The following is a 17029-nucleotide window of genomic DNA, read 5'->3' as shown; positions in this document are numbered from 1 at the left end:
AATGTAACCCCACTATTTAAAAAAGGAGGGAGAGAGAAAACAGGGAATTACAGACCAGTTAGCCTAACATCAGTAGTGGGGAAAATACTAGAGTCTATTATAAAAGATGTGATAACATAACACTTGGAAGGCATTAACGGGGTTGGACAAAGTCAGCATGGGTTTATGAAAGGGAAATCATGCTTAACAAATCTACTGGAGTTTTTTGAGGATGTAACTAGTAGAATAGATAGGGGAGAACCAGTGGATGTGGTGTATTTGGATTTTCAGAAGGCTTTTGATAAGATCCCACACAAGAGGTTAGTGTGTAAAATTAAAGCAAATGGGATTGGGGGGAATATACTGGCATGGATTGAGAATTGGTTGACAGACAGGAAACAGAGAGTAGGAATAAACGGGTCTTTTTCCGGGTGGCAGGCAGTGACTAGTGGGGTACCGCAGGGATCAGTGCTTGGGCCCCAGCGATTCACAATATATATCAATGATTTGGATGAGGGAACTAAATGTAACATTTCCAAGTTTGCAGACGACACAAAGCTGGGGTGGAATGTGAGCTGTGAGGAGGATGCAAAGAGGCGCCAATGTGATTTAGACAAGTTGGGTGAGTGGGCAAGAACGTGGCAGATGCAGTATAACGTGGATAAATGTGAGGTTATCCACTTTGGTTGTAAAAACAGAAAGGCAGATTATTATCTGAATGGTGATAGATTGGGAAAAGGGGAGGTGCAACGAGACCTGGGTGTCCTTGTACACCAGTCGCTGAAAGCGAGCATTCAGGTGCAGCAAGCAGTTAGGAAGGCAAATGGTATGTTGGCCTTCATTGCAAGACGATTTGAGTACAGGAGCAAGGATGTCTTACTGCAGTTATACAGGGCATTGGTGAGACCACATCTGGAGTACTGTGTGCAGTTTTGGTCTCCTTATCTGAGGAAGGATGTCCTTGCCATGGAGGGAGTGCAACGAAGGTTTACCAGACTGATTCCTGGGATGGCAGGACTGACGTATGAGGAGAGTTTGGGTCGACTAGGCTTATATTCATTAGAGTTTAGAAGAATGAGAGGTGATCTCATCAAAACATATAAAATTCTAACAGGACTAGACAGACTAGATGCAGGGAGGATGTTCCCGATGGCTGGGGAGTCCAGAACCAGGGGTCAGTCTCAGGATACGGGGTATGCCATTTAGAACCGAGATGAGGAGAAATTTCTTCACTCAGAGGGTGGTGAACTTGTGGAATTCTCTACCACAGAAGGCAGTGGAGGCCAAGTCATTAGATGTATTCAAGAAGGAGATAGATATATTTCTTAATGCTAAAGGGATCAAGGGATATGGGGAAAAAGCGGAAACAGGGTACTGAGTTAGACGATTAGCCATGATCATTTGAATGGCGGAGCAGGCCCGAAGGGCCGAATGGCCTACTCTTGCACCTATTTTCTATGTTTCCATGAGTCTACAGCTATCCTCTTCACTATCAACTACACGGCCAATTTTTGTGTCATCTGCAAATTTGCCAATCATGCCCCCTACATTCAAGTCCAAATTAATAATATATACCACAAATAGCAAGGGACCCAACACTGAGCCCTGTGGCACACCATTGGAAACGGATTTCCATTCACAAAGACATCCATCGACTTTTACCCTTTGTTTCCTGTTACTGAGCCAATTTTGGAACTAATTCGCCACATTTCCCTGTATCCCATGGGCTTTTACCTTTTTGACCAGTCTGCCATGTGGGACCTTGTCAATTGCCTTACTAAAATCCATGTAGACAACATCCACTGCACTACCCTCAGCAATCCTCCTTGTCACTTCCTCAAAGAATGCAATCAGATTTGTAAGGCATGACCTTCCCTGAACAAATCCATGCTGACTATCCCTGATTAAACCATGCCTTTCCAAGTGACAGTTTATCTTATCTCTCAGTATTGATTCTAATAGTTTGCCCACCACCAAGGTAAGCAGAGCTCAGTATTAGATCCCTTGCTTTTTATGATATATATTAATGATTTGGACATAAGTGTCCATGATTAAGAAGTTTGCAGATGATACAAAAATTGGTTGGGTGGTTGATAATGAGGAGGAAAGCTATAGACTGCAGGAAGATATCAATGGACTGGTCCGTTGGGCAGAAAAGTGGAATTCAATCCAGAGAAGTGTGAGATAATGTATTTGGGGAAGGCAAACAAGGCAAGGGAGTACACATTAAATGGGAGGATACTGAGAGGAGTAGAGGAAGTGAGGGAACCTTGGAGTGCATATCCACAGATCCCTGAAGGTAGCAGGACAGGTAGATAAGGTGGTTAAGAAGGCATATAGAATACTTTCCTTTATTAGCTGAGGCACAGAATATAAGAGCAGGGAGGTTATGCTGGTACTGTATAAAACACTGGTTAGGTCACAGCTTGAGTACTGCGTACAATTCTGGTCACCACATTACAGGAAGGATGTGATTGCACCAGAGAGGGTACAGAGGAGATTTACGAGGATGTTGCCAGGGCTGGAGAATCTTAGCTCTGAGGAAAGATTGGATAGGCTGGGGTTGTTCTCTTTGGAACAGAGGAGGCTGAGGGGTGATTTAATTGAGGTGTACAAAATTATGAGGGGCCTAGGTAGAGTGGATAAGAAGGACCAATTTCCTTAGCAGAGAGATCAATAACCAGGGGGCATAGATTTAAATTGATTGGTAGAAGGATTAGAGGGGAGCTGAGGAAATTATTTTTCACCTAAAAGGGTGGTGGGGGTCTGGAATTCACTGCCTGAAAGGGTGGTAGAGGCAGAAACCCTCAACTCATTTAAAAAGTATCTGGATGTGCACCTGAAGTGCCGTGACCTGCAGGGCTATGGACCAAGTGCTGGAAAGTGGGATTAGGCTGGGTGGCTCATTTTTGGCCAGCACGGACACGAAGGGCTGAATGGCCTCCTTCTATGATTCTATGAATACAAAGCACAGGGGTGATTGCAAATCTAGTTAGGCTACAGTGGGAGAATTATGTGCAGTTTTGGGCACAACAGGGATGAGGAACTTCAGTTATGTGGAGAGACTGGAGAAGCTGGGGTTGTTCTCCTTAGTACAAAAAGGTTAAAGGGAAATTTAATAAAGGTGTTCAAAATTATGAGGGGTTTTGATAGAGTAAATAAGGAGAAACTGTTTCCACTGGCAGGAGGGTCGGTCACCAGAGGACACAGATTTAAGGTAATTGGCAAAAGAACAAGAGGGGAGATGAGGAGAATTTTATTACGCAGCGAGTCGTTATGATTTGGAATGCGCTGCCTGAAAGGGCGGTGGAAGCAGATTTAATAATAACTTTCAAAAGGGAATTGGATATATATTTGAAAAGGAAAAATTTGCAGGGCTATGGGGAAAGGGTTGAGGGGAGTGGAACTAATTGGAAGGCTACGGACCAAATGCTGGAATATGGGATTAGATTAGACTGGGCTTGTTGGCCGGCGCGGACACGATAGGCCGAAGAGCCTCTATCCGTGCTGTATAACTCTATGACTCTTTCAAAGAGCCGGCACAGGCACGATGGACCGAATGGCTTCCTTCTGTGATGTTTGATTCTATGATTCAACACTGGAAGCATAAAGTTGGGAGGGGGTGGTTAAATGAACATTTTTCATGCAGTTATTGGAATATGGAATCCATTACTGCAAGGGGCCACTGAAACCAGCCAATCACCATGTCTAACAGGGAATCAGAGGCACACCTGAAGAAGAAACATGTTCGAGTGGAGGGAAAGAGCCCACAAATGGCACTAGATGGCTCTGGGATGGCCATGACGGGCCAAAAGGGCCTCGTTCTGTGCTTTAATTCCTAGCAAATGTGCTTGGATAAAAAGTTAATGAAAAGCTCTAATCTGTGCTAATTGTGTGGAAAATCCGAGCTTCCTCTACTCCCCCATTTTACAAAGACATCGCCTTTGTGCAAGGTACAATATAAGGGGTGTACTATAAGGAATGGGTGCCTGTCCAAGATCCTATAGTTATGAGGAGAGACTTAAGATGCTGGGATTATTTCCGGTGGAGCAGACAGAATGAATAGGGAAAGACAATTTGCTCTGGTTGGGGAGTCATTGATGAGGGGGCATTAATTTAAAATTGTCACTAAGACAGCTAGGAGAGAGGTTAGGAGAAATTTTGTTACATAGAGGGTTGTTGGAGCATGGACTGCTTTGCCACAGGAAGTGGCTGAAATAGAGACCATTGTAACTTTTAAGGGAAAATGGATAAATATTTGAAGCAGAGGAAGATATAGGGCTCTGGGGAGAGAGTGGGACAGTGGGATTAGTTTTGAATTGCTCCAGCAAAGAGCTAGCACAAACATGATGGGTCAAATGGCCTTTTCCTGTGCTGTTACTTCTAATGTTCTATCCTGGTTTGTTCATTGCACTCTGAGAATATTATCCCTGATCTGCTTTACCCAATAAACCGCTTGGTTGCCATCCTGCTCTTAAACTGACCCATGTGCACGCAGTATAAAACAGGCAAACATAGGCCTGGGAATGTATCAGGCAGACATATGAACTTACACAAATTGATCATAAATTTGCACCCATCCGTCTTGCGTGATGCAGATAAACAGTGAATACATAGCTTTCTCCAAACTCCCAAACGACTCTGGAATATTGGTGCTAAAGATGATCACCCCAAACACAGCGAAAACCTGCAAAAGGAAAGATCTCATTTTCTGCAGCTTGAATGAGATGATTTTGAAGCTGACAAATGCGTTGAAGCACCAAGGCAAAATGCCAACAAGGCTGAAAAGAGTTAAGAGAATAGCAGTGACTACAGCCTGAAAATTACACTGCGATATATTATTGTACAAACACTTTGGGTGGAACTTTCAACCTTGGCAGGGGTGTAAAACAGGCGGATTAGCCGCTCAGTGAAGACAACTGAAAGGAAAATTGGACAAAGTGCACAATCCGCTATCACCTGTTTTACACTCCCGCCAAAGTTGAACTTTCCAGTATTTATCTGCTGTTTAATGGAAGCTCCGTTTAAATAGCAGAGAGGGGAATTTAACACAAGTACTTTCCAATTTTAATATCCAGTGTTATTTCGAGGCTATTTTGAAACCAGGTTTCTGATTTTAAAAGCCTGCAGATTGCAGAAGGAAGGGAAGATTTAGGGAGTTGAGGAGTTCTACAGTTTTGAGGTTTTGGGAAAGAATGTGTTAGAGTAAGGGACGGATACTGAGTTTCAATTTCAGTACTGTGGGGATGCAGGGAGGAGGAAGGATGTGCAGGGCAGGATATTTGGAACTTAGGAAGAACAAAATGGCAAAAGTTCGAAGGAGAAATGGCCACAGTATGGATAAAGTACAGAGAGACAAAAAACCCTGCTGTTTGACCAAATAGTACAACAGATCTGACCTCAGCAATGGAATCTGCTGTTGACATGCCAGCAGAATACCACTGCAGTCTAACTTGAAAAACGTTAACACTTTTGAAGGAACACATTCAGTGCAGGCAGCATCTGAACTGGACAGGAGTTAGGAACTGTGAAGGTAAACGGTGAGTATGCTAAACCACTGCCCCTCTAGTCCCCCTGCTATTACAGTTGTCTTATACATTAGAGAATTCAATCCCGGCTCTTTCACCGTAAGCACGGCTTATCTTACGGTGCATGATCACCAGATAATTACGGATGAGGAAGGCCATTCAGCCCATCTTAATTCATCCACCCAGAAAGAGCCGACTGCCCTCCTTCCATTGTATCATCTGCTTGTTTCTTAAATGATTCCAGGGATTTTGCCTCCAATACTCTATCTGAACATTTATTCCACATGTTGGTTACTCTTTGTGTGAAAAATAATCTCTTGCTATCTGTCCTGAGTTGAACCTCTGTCCACTTGTTCTAGTCCTGCTGGTTAATTTAAATAAAATTGCAGGTTAACTTTTTCTATATCCTTAACAATCTTATGTACCTCTATAAGAAAACTTCTCAGGCACCTCCTTTCCTGGCTGAAGAGCCCCAGGTTTTTCAGACTTTCCTCATGACTGAAACCCCTGGCATGGGGGGATGGAATCAGCCTCGTAGCTCTTCTTGCACTGCCTTCAACACTTGAATGTCTCTTGTATCTTGGCGACTAGAACTGGACACAGTATTCAAGGTGCAGTCTGACCAGAGCACTGTACAGTTTGATCAATAACACCTCTGTCTTATATTCTACTGACTGGCCATGTCGTTCAACATCCTATTGACTTTGTTGATTGCAGCTCTTCATTGGTTAATCATTTCCAGCATTGAGTCTGTTAAGGAGCCTTGATCTCTTTCAACTTCATCATTAGGTATTTCAACATGGAGTACACACATATCATCTGTGTGTCCAGCCTATGTGTAGCACTTTACACTTGTCTGCACTAAGTTTCATCTGCCATTGTTCTACATATTTACATATCTTGTCTATCCTATTCTGTAATTTCTTAGCTGCCTCTTTCAATTCCACTGGTCATTTACGTAAATTAGAAATTGTGTCGGTCCCAGCACCAAGCCGAGGTACCCCACTCAGTACTTCCTCCCCATCCGCCATAACTCTCTAACCAGCACTTGTTGTTTCCTACATTTTTAAAAAATCCATTCCTAGGGTTTACATTGAATCCCCACAGCTTTGAACTTAATAGCCTTTCATGTCAAAAGCCTTTTGGAAGTCGAGTACACTGTGTCACAGGGCTTACTGCATTCCACTCGGGTTGTCACTTCCTCAAAAAAGTCAAGGAGGTTGGTCAAGCAGGATCTTCCCCTTCTGAATCCATGCTGACTGCTGATAACTAGGTTATCCTTATACAGACGATCCTCAGTTTTACTCCTGATAATTGATTCCATTATTGTGCATGGAATGGAAGTAAGATTAAAGGGTCTGTAGTTACCTGTGTCTGTTTTGTCCCGTTTTTTGAATATGGCCACCACTTGACCTCTTTCCAATCTATTGGTATCTCCCCAGTATCCAATGTCAGTGTTTCACAAATCTCTTCCCTAGTATCTTTAGCACTCTGGGATAAATATCAACTATCCCTGAGGATGTATTTATTTTAAGTCCAATTAGCCTGTCTAAGACTTCCATCTCATTTATAGTAAAGTCATTGATTTTGCTTGTGATGTCTTTGTCTGGAGAGGGCATGTTGCTCATGTCATCCCTTCTGAATACTTGGTCATGCAGAAATAATTTTGAGCTTATCGTCAGTTTCAAGCCCATTTTTTCAAGCCCACGGTTTTCACCTCTTCTCTGACTGCTCCCTGCTGTTGTGGTACTGAAAGAATGTCTTACTGTTATGCCTTGCCTCGGATGCATTACTTTTTACTAGGTATCACTTTGCCTGCCTGATTACCCTTTCAATATGTTTCTGCATTTTCTTGCATTCATTCCAATCAGCCTTCTGATGTCCTCCTGCAGGATTTGGCCAGGTCATTTTTCCTCTTTGGCTCATTTCTAATTTGTTTAGGATCCATTTAAGGTCACACTTGCTTAGTCCAAACTGGCTCCTAGCCCTAGATATTTCTCACTCCCAGATCATGTTAAATGCTGTCACCAGGGATGCTAGGACTTCCCTTTCTTGTACATTTTCTGGGTCACGTATGAATACCAGATGAAGATGAACACTGCCTCTCATGGGTTCCTCAATGCACTACATCTACCAACTTACTCTAAACAATTTGGATTATCCCAGTTAATGTTTGGTTGATTGAAGTCTCCAATTAAAATAATTTTACAATTCTGACATACCCTATCTAACTCTTCAAAGAACAAATTGTTCTCATTCTTAAGCTGACCTGGTGATCTATAGCATATCCCTAATGTTAGTTTGGATTTTTTAGCCTAAGTGACATTTATCCAGAGACACAAACACATTGGGGCAGATCTTGCTGGAGTGGGGCATGTCGCGGCATACTCCGTTAGTTAGGCTTTTGCCTGCATCCTTCAGCTCAAAATGTTTTGCGCTCTAACTTGCTGGAAGTGCGAGCTGATAACAGTGCGATGAGAGCAACGGGACATCTGGGACCTTAGTGAACGAAGAGACCAACAGTCCATCTCCTTAACCAATGAGATTTAAGGATTAAGAAACAGAGGAACAACAGAGAAGGAGGGTAAATTAGAGTCAAATCAAGTACAGAAAGAGAAATAAAGAGAGGGAAAGAAAGATTGGATTGAGAGAGAAAAAGAGACAGAAAGGAAAAGTAAGAAAAAAAGTTAAAATTTAAAATTTGACATTTTTAAAATCTCTAAGAAGAATTGACTACATGCAGGAATGAGATTGAACAATTTAAATTGTTCCCTTTCTGGGCCAGAGAGGTTGATTGGCATTGCATTAACAATTATCACATTGTTAAAAAGGTATTTACGCTGTTAAGTTCCAGCTCTAACTTTCTGCGACGAGTTTAATGGACAATTAATGTGCAAATTCAGCAAGTTCTTAGAAATAACAGGGAGGCTAAGGGCGAGATGCATTTCTGTGAGGCAAACGACAGAGCGACGCAAACAGACCAGCTAGTTCTGGAGATTCGCAACTCAGGGCGTAGCTCTTCATCCCCTGAACTTGCTGGCCGATTTGCGGATTAATAATGACATGCGTCGTTAGCACACTGTTATTTTTTCAACAAGATCCGCCCATTGTAAGCAGCTACTCAACATCATGCTCTCGGGGGAAATGGATTCATGCCGCATATGAATGGCAGGCAACTAGTCGGCCCATTTTTGAGAGGGCAGAGTAAACTCTGGCTGTTTAGCCTTAGTTTTGTACATTTTTAAGTTGTTTGCAGTTTGTCACACTCCACAGGTGAGGCCCAAGGAGTGATGCAATTCTCACCTAGGTCTTCGTTTTGCCCAAGCTAATGTGAAAAAACGGCACAGCAAATAAATAGGACAGCAAGCCACATGAGATGCAAAGCTCTCTCAGATGTGCCTTCCACAAGCTCTCATCACAGACTCATGCACCAGCACCCCAGCATCCAGAGGTGCCAGTGAATGGTACAAAAATAGAAAGAACATGGACAAGGGTAGATTGTACCCTAACACACAGACATGAATATCTGACCTACTGACGTCTGATGATTAAGGATAGAAGCCTAGAAATTACCGAATGATATTAACAGACAAACATTTAGTACTTTGGTATCACAATAAGCTAATTAACTCCTGCATTAAAATAGAAGTCAGAGGAATGTCATATGACTGGGTTAAGCATTTGCCCATTGATATCGCTCAGAGTAATTTCCAGACTAGAATGGGCTGCCACTAAGTACAGCTGCCTAAGGCATTGTTTAAGCTTTCAGGTTCTTTGGTATCAATTATCATTCCCCCTCCCGGTGGGAACAGGGCAGTAGTGCAATGAAAATGGCAGCGCAACACTTACTGCTCCATTCCCGCTGTTTTGTCGGGGGTCTTGAAATGGGTGGCCTGGGTATCTGCCACCCGCCTGGAACCTGATGGAAGCCGTCACTTGAAAATAGGCTCCAGTGTCTTTTGTTAAATTTCTGTTGAGTGCCACAATCACAAATAGGGTCTTACATGAGAGTCACACTCACCTCACACAATGACATCTTGATCTTAGGTCTGGTACCTTGGGACCTCCCCCAACTTCACCCAGAAAGAGGAAAATAAACCAAAGGACCAATAGCTTAATTAAAACTGCAGGTCCTATAGGTTTATTAAAACTACAAGTCCTATAGGTTTATTAAAACTGCAGGTCCTATAGATTTATTAAAACATCAAGTCCTATAGGTTTATTAAAACTACAAGTCCTATAGGTTTATTAAAACTGCAGGTCCTACAGGTTTATTAAATCGTCAGGTTCTATAGGTTTATTCGAGCCAAGCATTTGCTCTAGGCAAGCTGGGGTAACTCAGTTGACCCATAGTATTGCCCTGTTTTCTCTTATTGGACAGTACAGAATGACTATCTTCAGTGTCATTCCATGGCCATGAATGGAGGCCAAATGACAAAGAGAGCAGCAGGCCTGTGATGACTGTGGATGAAGGGGATGTGGGCTGCAGGTAGCCCCCTTGGCTGTATTATGAGTAGCACCAGTGCAAATGCAGACGTTACTTACTTGTACTCACCAATGTGATCAAGATGAGCAGGAAGATAATGTTGGCCATGTCGGAAATTGACTGGAAGATTACCTGCTCCATAATGGACAGGGCCTGGATGGCGGCTAAACTCCGCACCATTCGCAGAGCCCTCAGCACTCTAGAATAACCAACACAAGGTCCTTACTTAAAATGACAAGCCACGCGTTAGTAAAACATTTTCAAGCTATTTGACTACTAGACTTTTTCATGCTAATCAATTTACCAATGTTTACTTTTCACTTCATTACAAAGTACACATTAGACTTGTCCTAAAAAAAATTTGTTATTCTCTAAGCTCCATGTGAGGAAGGAAACACCCAATAGACATCTTCCTCTTTTTTGAAAAAGAGCTCATGAATTTTTTCTGAAGATTTTGCAGCCATTAAAAAAAAATGCCCATTTCATTTTGGCCCATTTCATGCAAACCAATTTCATTAATGGCACAACTAAAACAAAATAGTTAATCATTACTCATCTATAATAATCCTTCTTTTACACTTCAAGTAACTAATGGCAATTTAACCAGCATAAATGATGAATATTTTGTTAATCCAGCCAAACTGCATGCAAAACCTTTAAGAGTAAAGGCACAATAAAATCTCACGGACTGCATCATCATATTGTACCGTGCAGGAATGAGGTACCCTTTTTGTGCCCACAAGTAAACAATAAAGAATCTGACAATACTTCACAGAGCTCATAAACGCAGGCTCAGCTACTGTGGGGAGCTGGGAGGAAGAAGTTTCTCCACTTAAAAAAAAAGAGCACCAAGGTAAGGCAAAAAATCAGCCTTAACATGGAGATGAAGACTATATATGGAAATTAAATTAAAATTGAGTTGTTAAAGGCAGAAATGAAAAAAAAATGTAGTACTCATTCACATGGGAAAATTAATTAATTTCCAGGAGTGAAAAATCACCTTGGGCACGATTTTAAAAGGGAAAAACAGGTGGGTTGGGGGCGGGGGGTAATCAAAATCCCTGTTTTTGGGAGCAGGCAGACATCCCAGCTGGAACCCGCACATTTTTGAATGAGACTCAGGCAAATCTGTGTGCGTGCGTAGTCACCAGGAAGTCCCGCCCCCACTTAAATCCGGCGGGCTGATAATAAAAGGAGCAAATGTACCTCATTGAGGTACTTAAGGTAGTTTATTTTTTGTGTATTGGATAGTTAAAAAGATTTTAATGTTGCCTGGGTGACTTTCCCATAGCTTCCGATTCACGTCTGGCCAAACCAGACAGGAAGGGCCGGATCAGTGAAAAATAAACTAAATGAATAAAATTACATTTCCCATTGCAAACAAATTAAATAAATATACTTTAAAAAACAATGTTGCCTGGAACTTCCCCCATTCTGATCCCGATGTCTGCCCTCTGATCCTGATGTCCGATGTCTCCACTCTAATCTTTGATCCCCCCCCCACCATCGCCCCCCCCATTTCTATCCTAACTGCCGATAAGGTCTCTCTCTCTCTCTCTTTCTCCGCCCCACCCCGCCCCCCTCGGATGTGCAGCTCCAGTCCTGTCGGCAGCCAACCTGTCAATCAGGCTAGCTGCCAGGCCCGAAACCCGGAAGAGGTTTTGATTGGCCTCATTAGGGTTGCGACTGACCCCCCCCCTACTTCCCTTCCAGGTTTGGCGCCCGCATATCATCCCCCCACCCCCCGGACTCTTCCCACCGGCATACTAAAATTGTGCCCCTTGTTTTAATTCAGAATATGGGGCAGTAGGTGTAATTTTATCAGGTGGTGATCCCCAGGGAAAAAACTATAATTTCACAAGAACAGACAATTCTGAGTTATTAGCGAGAATCTCTTAAATGTTGGGCCTGATGAGGGTGCATGGCTGCACACACCATCTGGACTGTACAATATTAATCATATATTTTATGTTTTTAACTATACATTACATTAAGTTTTCCACATTTACTGATTATGCATAAGTACTTAATAGCTAATGTAAAAAGGCAATGCCCAAATGGGCAAGAGTGAATATGTATTTGAAATAGGTCAGAAAAGTAGGGCAGAAAACTGGAGGGAAAGAACACTTCAAATTATCTAAATGAAAACAGAAAATGTTGGAAATACACAGAAAAACCAGTCAGCACCTGAAAGAAAAAAAAAGAGGTTAGTATTTCAGACGAGACAGTTCATCGGAGTTCTAAACTCGTCTGTCTTTTCCCTTTCAGATGCTGACAAACTTGCTGCATGTTTCCAGCAATTTCCAGATTTTATTTCGGATTTCCATGATCCGTGGCTTTTCTTTTCATTTCTACACAGAATTATCCATTAACAGTGTCCTCCGGGGGTGCAGGAACAGAGAGACCTGGGGGTGTGTGTGCACAAATCTTTGAAGGTGGCAGGACAGGCTGAGAAAGTGGTTAAAAAAGCATATGGGTCCCTGGGCTTTTTAAATAGAGGCATAGGGCTCGATTTTCCCTGGAAATTGTGGGTGCGTTGGGGGCGTAGGGGCTCCGAAAATTGGGGAAATCCCATTTGGGTTCGGAGCTGGGCTCCAACCCGCCGACTTCCGAGTTCCCCACGGATGCACCTGTGTGCGTGTGGGCATCCCGAATCCGGAAGTTCTGCCGGCAATTAAAGCCGGCGGATTGATAGTTAAAGAGCCAAATGTACCACTGAGGTACTTAAGGCACTTTACTTGTGACATGTTAGGTAGCTAGAACGATTTTTAACTTACCTGGGCGGCTTTCCCACGGCTTCTGATACACGCCTGGTGAAACCAGACGTGAAGGGCCGGATCAGGCAAAAAGAAACAAAATAAATTAAATAAAAAAACTATTGCATGAATTTAAAACACAACATCAACCTACCTTTCCACCCTGCTCCGATGTCTGATGTCTCCCTCTCCGATCTCCCCCTCTTCATCCCCCCGATCTCTGCCTCTTCATCTCCCTGATGTCCCCCCGATCTCCCCCTCTTCACCCCTCCGATCACACCTCTTCACCCCCCTGATGTCCCCCAATCTCCCCCTTCACCCCTTGATTTTCCCCCGATCTCCTCTTCTTCACCCCTCTGATGTCCCCCCAATTTTCCCCTCTTTACCCTCCCGATGTCCCCCCGATCTCCCCTTCTTCACCCCCCTGATCTTCCACTCCCCCCCGATCTTCCACTCTCCCTCCCCCAATCTTCCCCTCTCCTTCCCCGATCTTCCCCTCTCCTCCCCCAATCGTCCACTCTCCCCCCCTCGATCTTCCACTCTCCCTCCCCCGATCTTCCCCTCTCCCCCCGCTCGATCTTCCACTCTCCCCCTCCCCCGATCTTCCACTCTCCCCACACCCCGATCTTCCCCTCTCCTCCCCAGATCTTCCCCTCTCCCCCCGCTCGATCTTCCACTCTCCCCCACCCCCGATCTTCCACTCTCCCCACACCCCGATCTTCCACTCTCCCCACACCCCGATCTTCCCCTCTCCTCCCCCGATCTTCCCCTCTCCTCCCCCTCGATCTTCCACTCTCCCCCCCCTCGATCTTCCATTCTCCCCCCCACGATCTTCCACTCTCCTCCCCCTCGATCTTCCCCTCTCCTCCCCCGATCTTCCACTCTCCCCCCCTCGATCTTCCACTCCCCCCACACCCCGATCTTCCTCTCTCCTCCCCCGATCTTCCCCTCTCCCCCCCTTGATCTTCCACTCTCCCCCCCACGATCTTCCACTCTCCCCCCTCGATCTTCCACTCTCCCCCCCTCGATCTTCCACTCTCCCCCCCTCGATCTTCCATTCTCTCCCCCACGATCTTCCACTCTCCCCCCCTCGATCTTCCACTCTCCCCCTCCCCCGATCTTCCACTCTCCCCCTCCCCCGATCTTCCCCTCTCCTCCCGATCTTCCATTCTCCCCCCCACGATCTTCCACTCTCCCCCACCTCGATCTTCCACTCTCCCCCCCTCGATCTTCCACTCTCCCCACACCCCGATCTTCCACTCTCCCCCCCCCTTGATCTTCCACTCTCCCCCCCCCCTTGATCTTCCACTCTCCCCCCCCTTGATCTTCCACTCTCCCCCTCCCCTGATATTCTCCCCCCCACGATCTTCCACTCTCCCCCTCCCCCGATCTTCCACTCTCCCCCTCCCCTGATCTTCCATTCTCCCCCCCACGATCTTCCACTCTCCCCCCCACGATCTTCCACTCTCCCCCACCTCGATCTTCCACTCTCCCCCCCTCGATCTTCCACTCTCCCCACACCCCGATCTTCCACTCTCCCCCCCCCCCTTGATCTTCCACTCTCCCCCCCCCTGATCTTCCACTCTCCCCCCCCTCGATCTTCCACTCTCCCCCCCCCTCGATCTTCCACTCTCCCCACACCCCGATCTTCCACTCTCCCCCCCCTTGATCTTCCACTCTCCCCCCCCTTGATCTTCCACTCTCCCCCTCCCCTGATCTTCCATTCTCCCCCCCACGATCTTCCACTCTCCCCCTCCCCTGATCTTCCACTCTCCCCACACCCCGATCTTCCACTCTCCCCCCCCTCGATCTTCCACTCTCCCCCCCCTTGATCTTCCACTCTCCCCCCCCCTGATCTTCCACTCTCCCCACACCCCGATCTTCCACTCTCCCCCTCCCCCGATCTTCCACTCTCCCCCCCCTCGATCTTCCACTCTCCCCCTCCCCCGATCTTCCACTCTCCCCCTCCCCTGATCTTCCACTCTCCCCCTCCCCTGATCTTCCACTCTCCCCACACCCCAATCTTCCATTCCAGTGCCGGATGACATCTCACTCTCTCTCTTTCTCTTCCCCACCAACCCGTGTTGCAGCTTCTGACCACAGCCAGCCTGTCAATCAGGCCGGCTGCCGTGCGCAAAACCCAGAGAGCACGTTAATCACCATCAATTACGATGCGATCCCGTCGGAAACGGTAAGTTTTGTTTATTCGGGTTTGCCACATGCACCTTCACCCCCCTGCTGCCAACCCACCACCATCTCGAAATTGAGCCCATAGAGTACAAAAGCAAGGAAGTTATGTTGAACCTTTATAAAACACTGGTTCGGCCACAACTCGAGTATTGTGCCCAATTCTGGGCATCGCACTTTAGGAAGGATCTGAAGGTCTTAGAGAGGGTGCAGAAAGGATTTACTGGAATGGTTACAGAGATGAGGGACTTCAGTTACGTGGATAGACTGGAGAAGCTGAGGTTGTTCTCCTTAGAGCAGAGAAGTCATGATGTGGAGATGCCGGTGATGGACTGGGGTTGACAATTGTAAACAATTTTACAACACCAAGTTATAGTCCAGCAATTTTATTTTAAATTCACAAGCTTTCGGAGGCTTCCTCCTTCGTCAGGTGAACGATGTGAACCATTTTCACATCGTTCACCTGACGAAGGAGGAAGCCTCCGAAAGCTTGTGAATTTAAAATAAAATTGCTGGACTATAACTTGGTGTTGTAAAATTGTTTACAATAGAGCAGAGAAGGTTGAGAGGAGATTTGATAGAAGTGTTCAAAATCATGAAGGGTTTAAATAAAGTAAATAAAGAGAAACTGTTCCCATTGGCTGAAGGGACGAGAACCAGAGGATACAGATTTAAGATGAATGGCAAAAGAACCAAAGGTGACATGAGGAAAAACTTTTTTACGCAGCAAATAGTTATGATCTGGAATATGCTGCCTGAAAGGGTTATGGAAGCAGATTCAATCGTGGCTTTCAAAAAGGAATTGGATAAATACTTGAAGGGAAAAAATTTGCAGGGCTCCGAGGAAAGAACAGGGGAATGGGACTATCTAGATTGCTCTTACAAAGAAGCGGCACGGGCTGGATGGGCCGAAGGCCTCCTTCTGTGCTGTAACCATTCTATGATTCTATAATTCTATGATCCTACCTCAACATACAGAATTATGCATTAACAATGGCCTCCTACCTCAACACATAGAAAAACTCATTGTTTCTCGTGTACGACAGTGTGGAACCCACGAACAAGGTGGTTGTGACGAAGAAATCTGCAATGTTCCAGCCATCCTAGAAAAACATAAGAGCAAAGAAAGAAAGAATAAAACTTGCAGTTATAAAGCGCCTTTCACAACCTCGGGAATGTCCTAAAGCGCTTTACAGTCAATGAAGTACTTTTGAAGCGTAATCACTGTTGCAGTGTAGGAAAGCTGCAGTCAATTTGCGCACAGCAAGATCCCACAAACAACAATGTGATAAATGACCAGCTAATCTGTTTTTTTAGTGAGGGATAAATATTGGCCAGGATATCGGGGGGCATCTCCCCTGCTCTTATTTGAAAAGTTCCCTGGGATATTTTACGTTCACCTGAGAGGGCAGACCTACTGGAATCAAGGAGAAAACTCAGGCATGTGGATCACAAAGTCCCCGATGAAGAGTAGGCCTATAGAGGCCAAAGTAACCATGGCAAGTATATAAAGGTGAGGATCAAAACCTTTTTCTCCACTGCAGGTCTCCCGTGAAGTAGCTGTTCCAAATGGACTCTTAGCATCCAGAGCACCAGTCAGATGCTCTAGACACATTATGGGGAAAGTCCCTACGTGAAATGAGTTTGGGCATCTAGTAATACATGGGCCCCTCTGAGTGAGACTGCTAGTTAGTGCCGACTTAGAGAGGGTATTGTCCTGTTATTCTCATTATAAACAGGATTGAGATTGCCCAATAGCATTTCACATAGGACCCTAAAAGCCAGTAGACATAGTAGACATTGCCAAGGTTACCTCGGCCCTTTATGAGCTGCTGGCAACTGACAGTCTGGCCCCGGGCTCCTACGGCGTTCTTGGTGTAAAAAGTGCTACATGTAGAGAGCACCCAGAAAATATGTAAACGAGCTGAGCTTAATTGGACAGCACTTTCAAAGAGCCGGCCCAGGCATGATGGACCAAATGACTTTCTTCTGTGCTGTATAGTTCTATGATTCTACTTCAGGAGGGATGATTGAAAGTACAGTTGGCAAAGGGATGTTTCAAGAGGAGTGGGGAGAGAAATAGCAAAAGGGAA

At 45.1% G+C, this 17029-nt stretch overlaps 1 protein-coding gene across 1 annotated transcript in view; it reads right to left on the bottom strand.

Annotated features, from left to right (window-relative positions):
• The window catches only part of LOC137342778 (cation channel sperm-associated protein 4-like), a 55386-nt gene that overhangs the window by 11532 nt on the left and 26825 nt on the right, over positions 1–17029 (bottom strand). The window contains exons 5-7 of the mRNA XM_068006956.1: positions 15942–16039; positions 10063–10192; positions 4533–4666 (exon numbers count right to left, since the gene is read on the bottom strand). Coding sequence (XP_067863057.1) covers positions 4533–4666; positions 10063–10192; positions 15942–16039 — 362 coding nt within the window. The remainder of the gene's footprint in view (positions 1–4532; positions 4667–10062; positions 10193–15941; positions 16040–17029) is intronic.

Source organism: Heptranchias perlo, chromosome 26, assembly GCF_035084215.1.
Source record: "Heptranchias perlo isolate sHepPer1 chromosome 26, sHepPer1.hap1, whole genome shotgun sequence".
NCBI classification, from domain to species: domain Eukaryota; kingdom Metazoa; phylum Chordata; class Chondrichthyes; order Hexanchiformes; family Hexanchidae; genus Heptranchias; species Heptranchias perlo.
The sequence above is the reverse complement of the archived record's forward strand: the minus strand, read 5'-3'. Positions and strand labels throughout refer to the sequence as shown.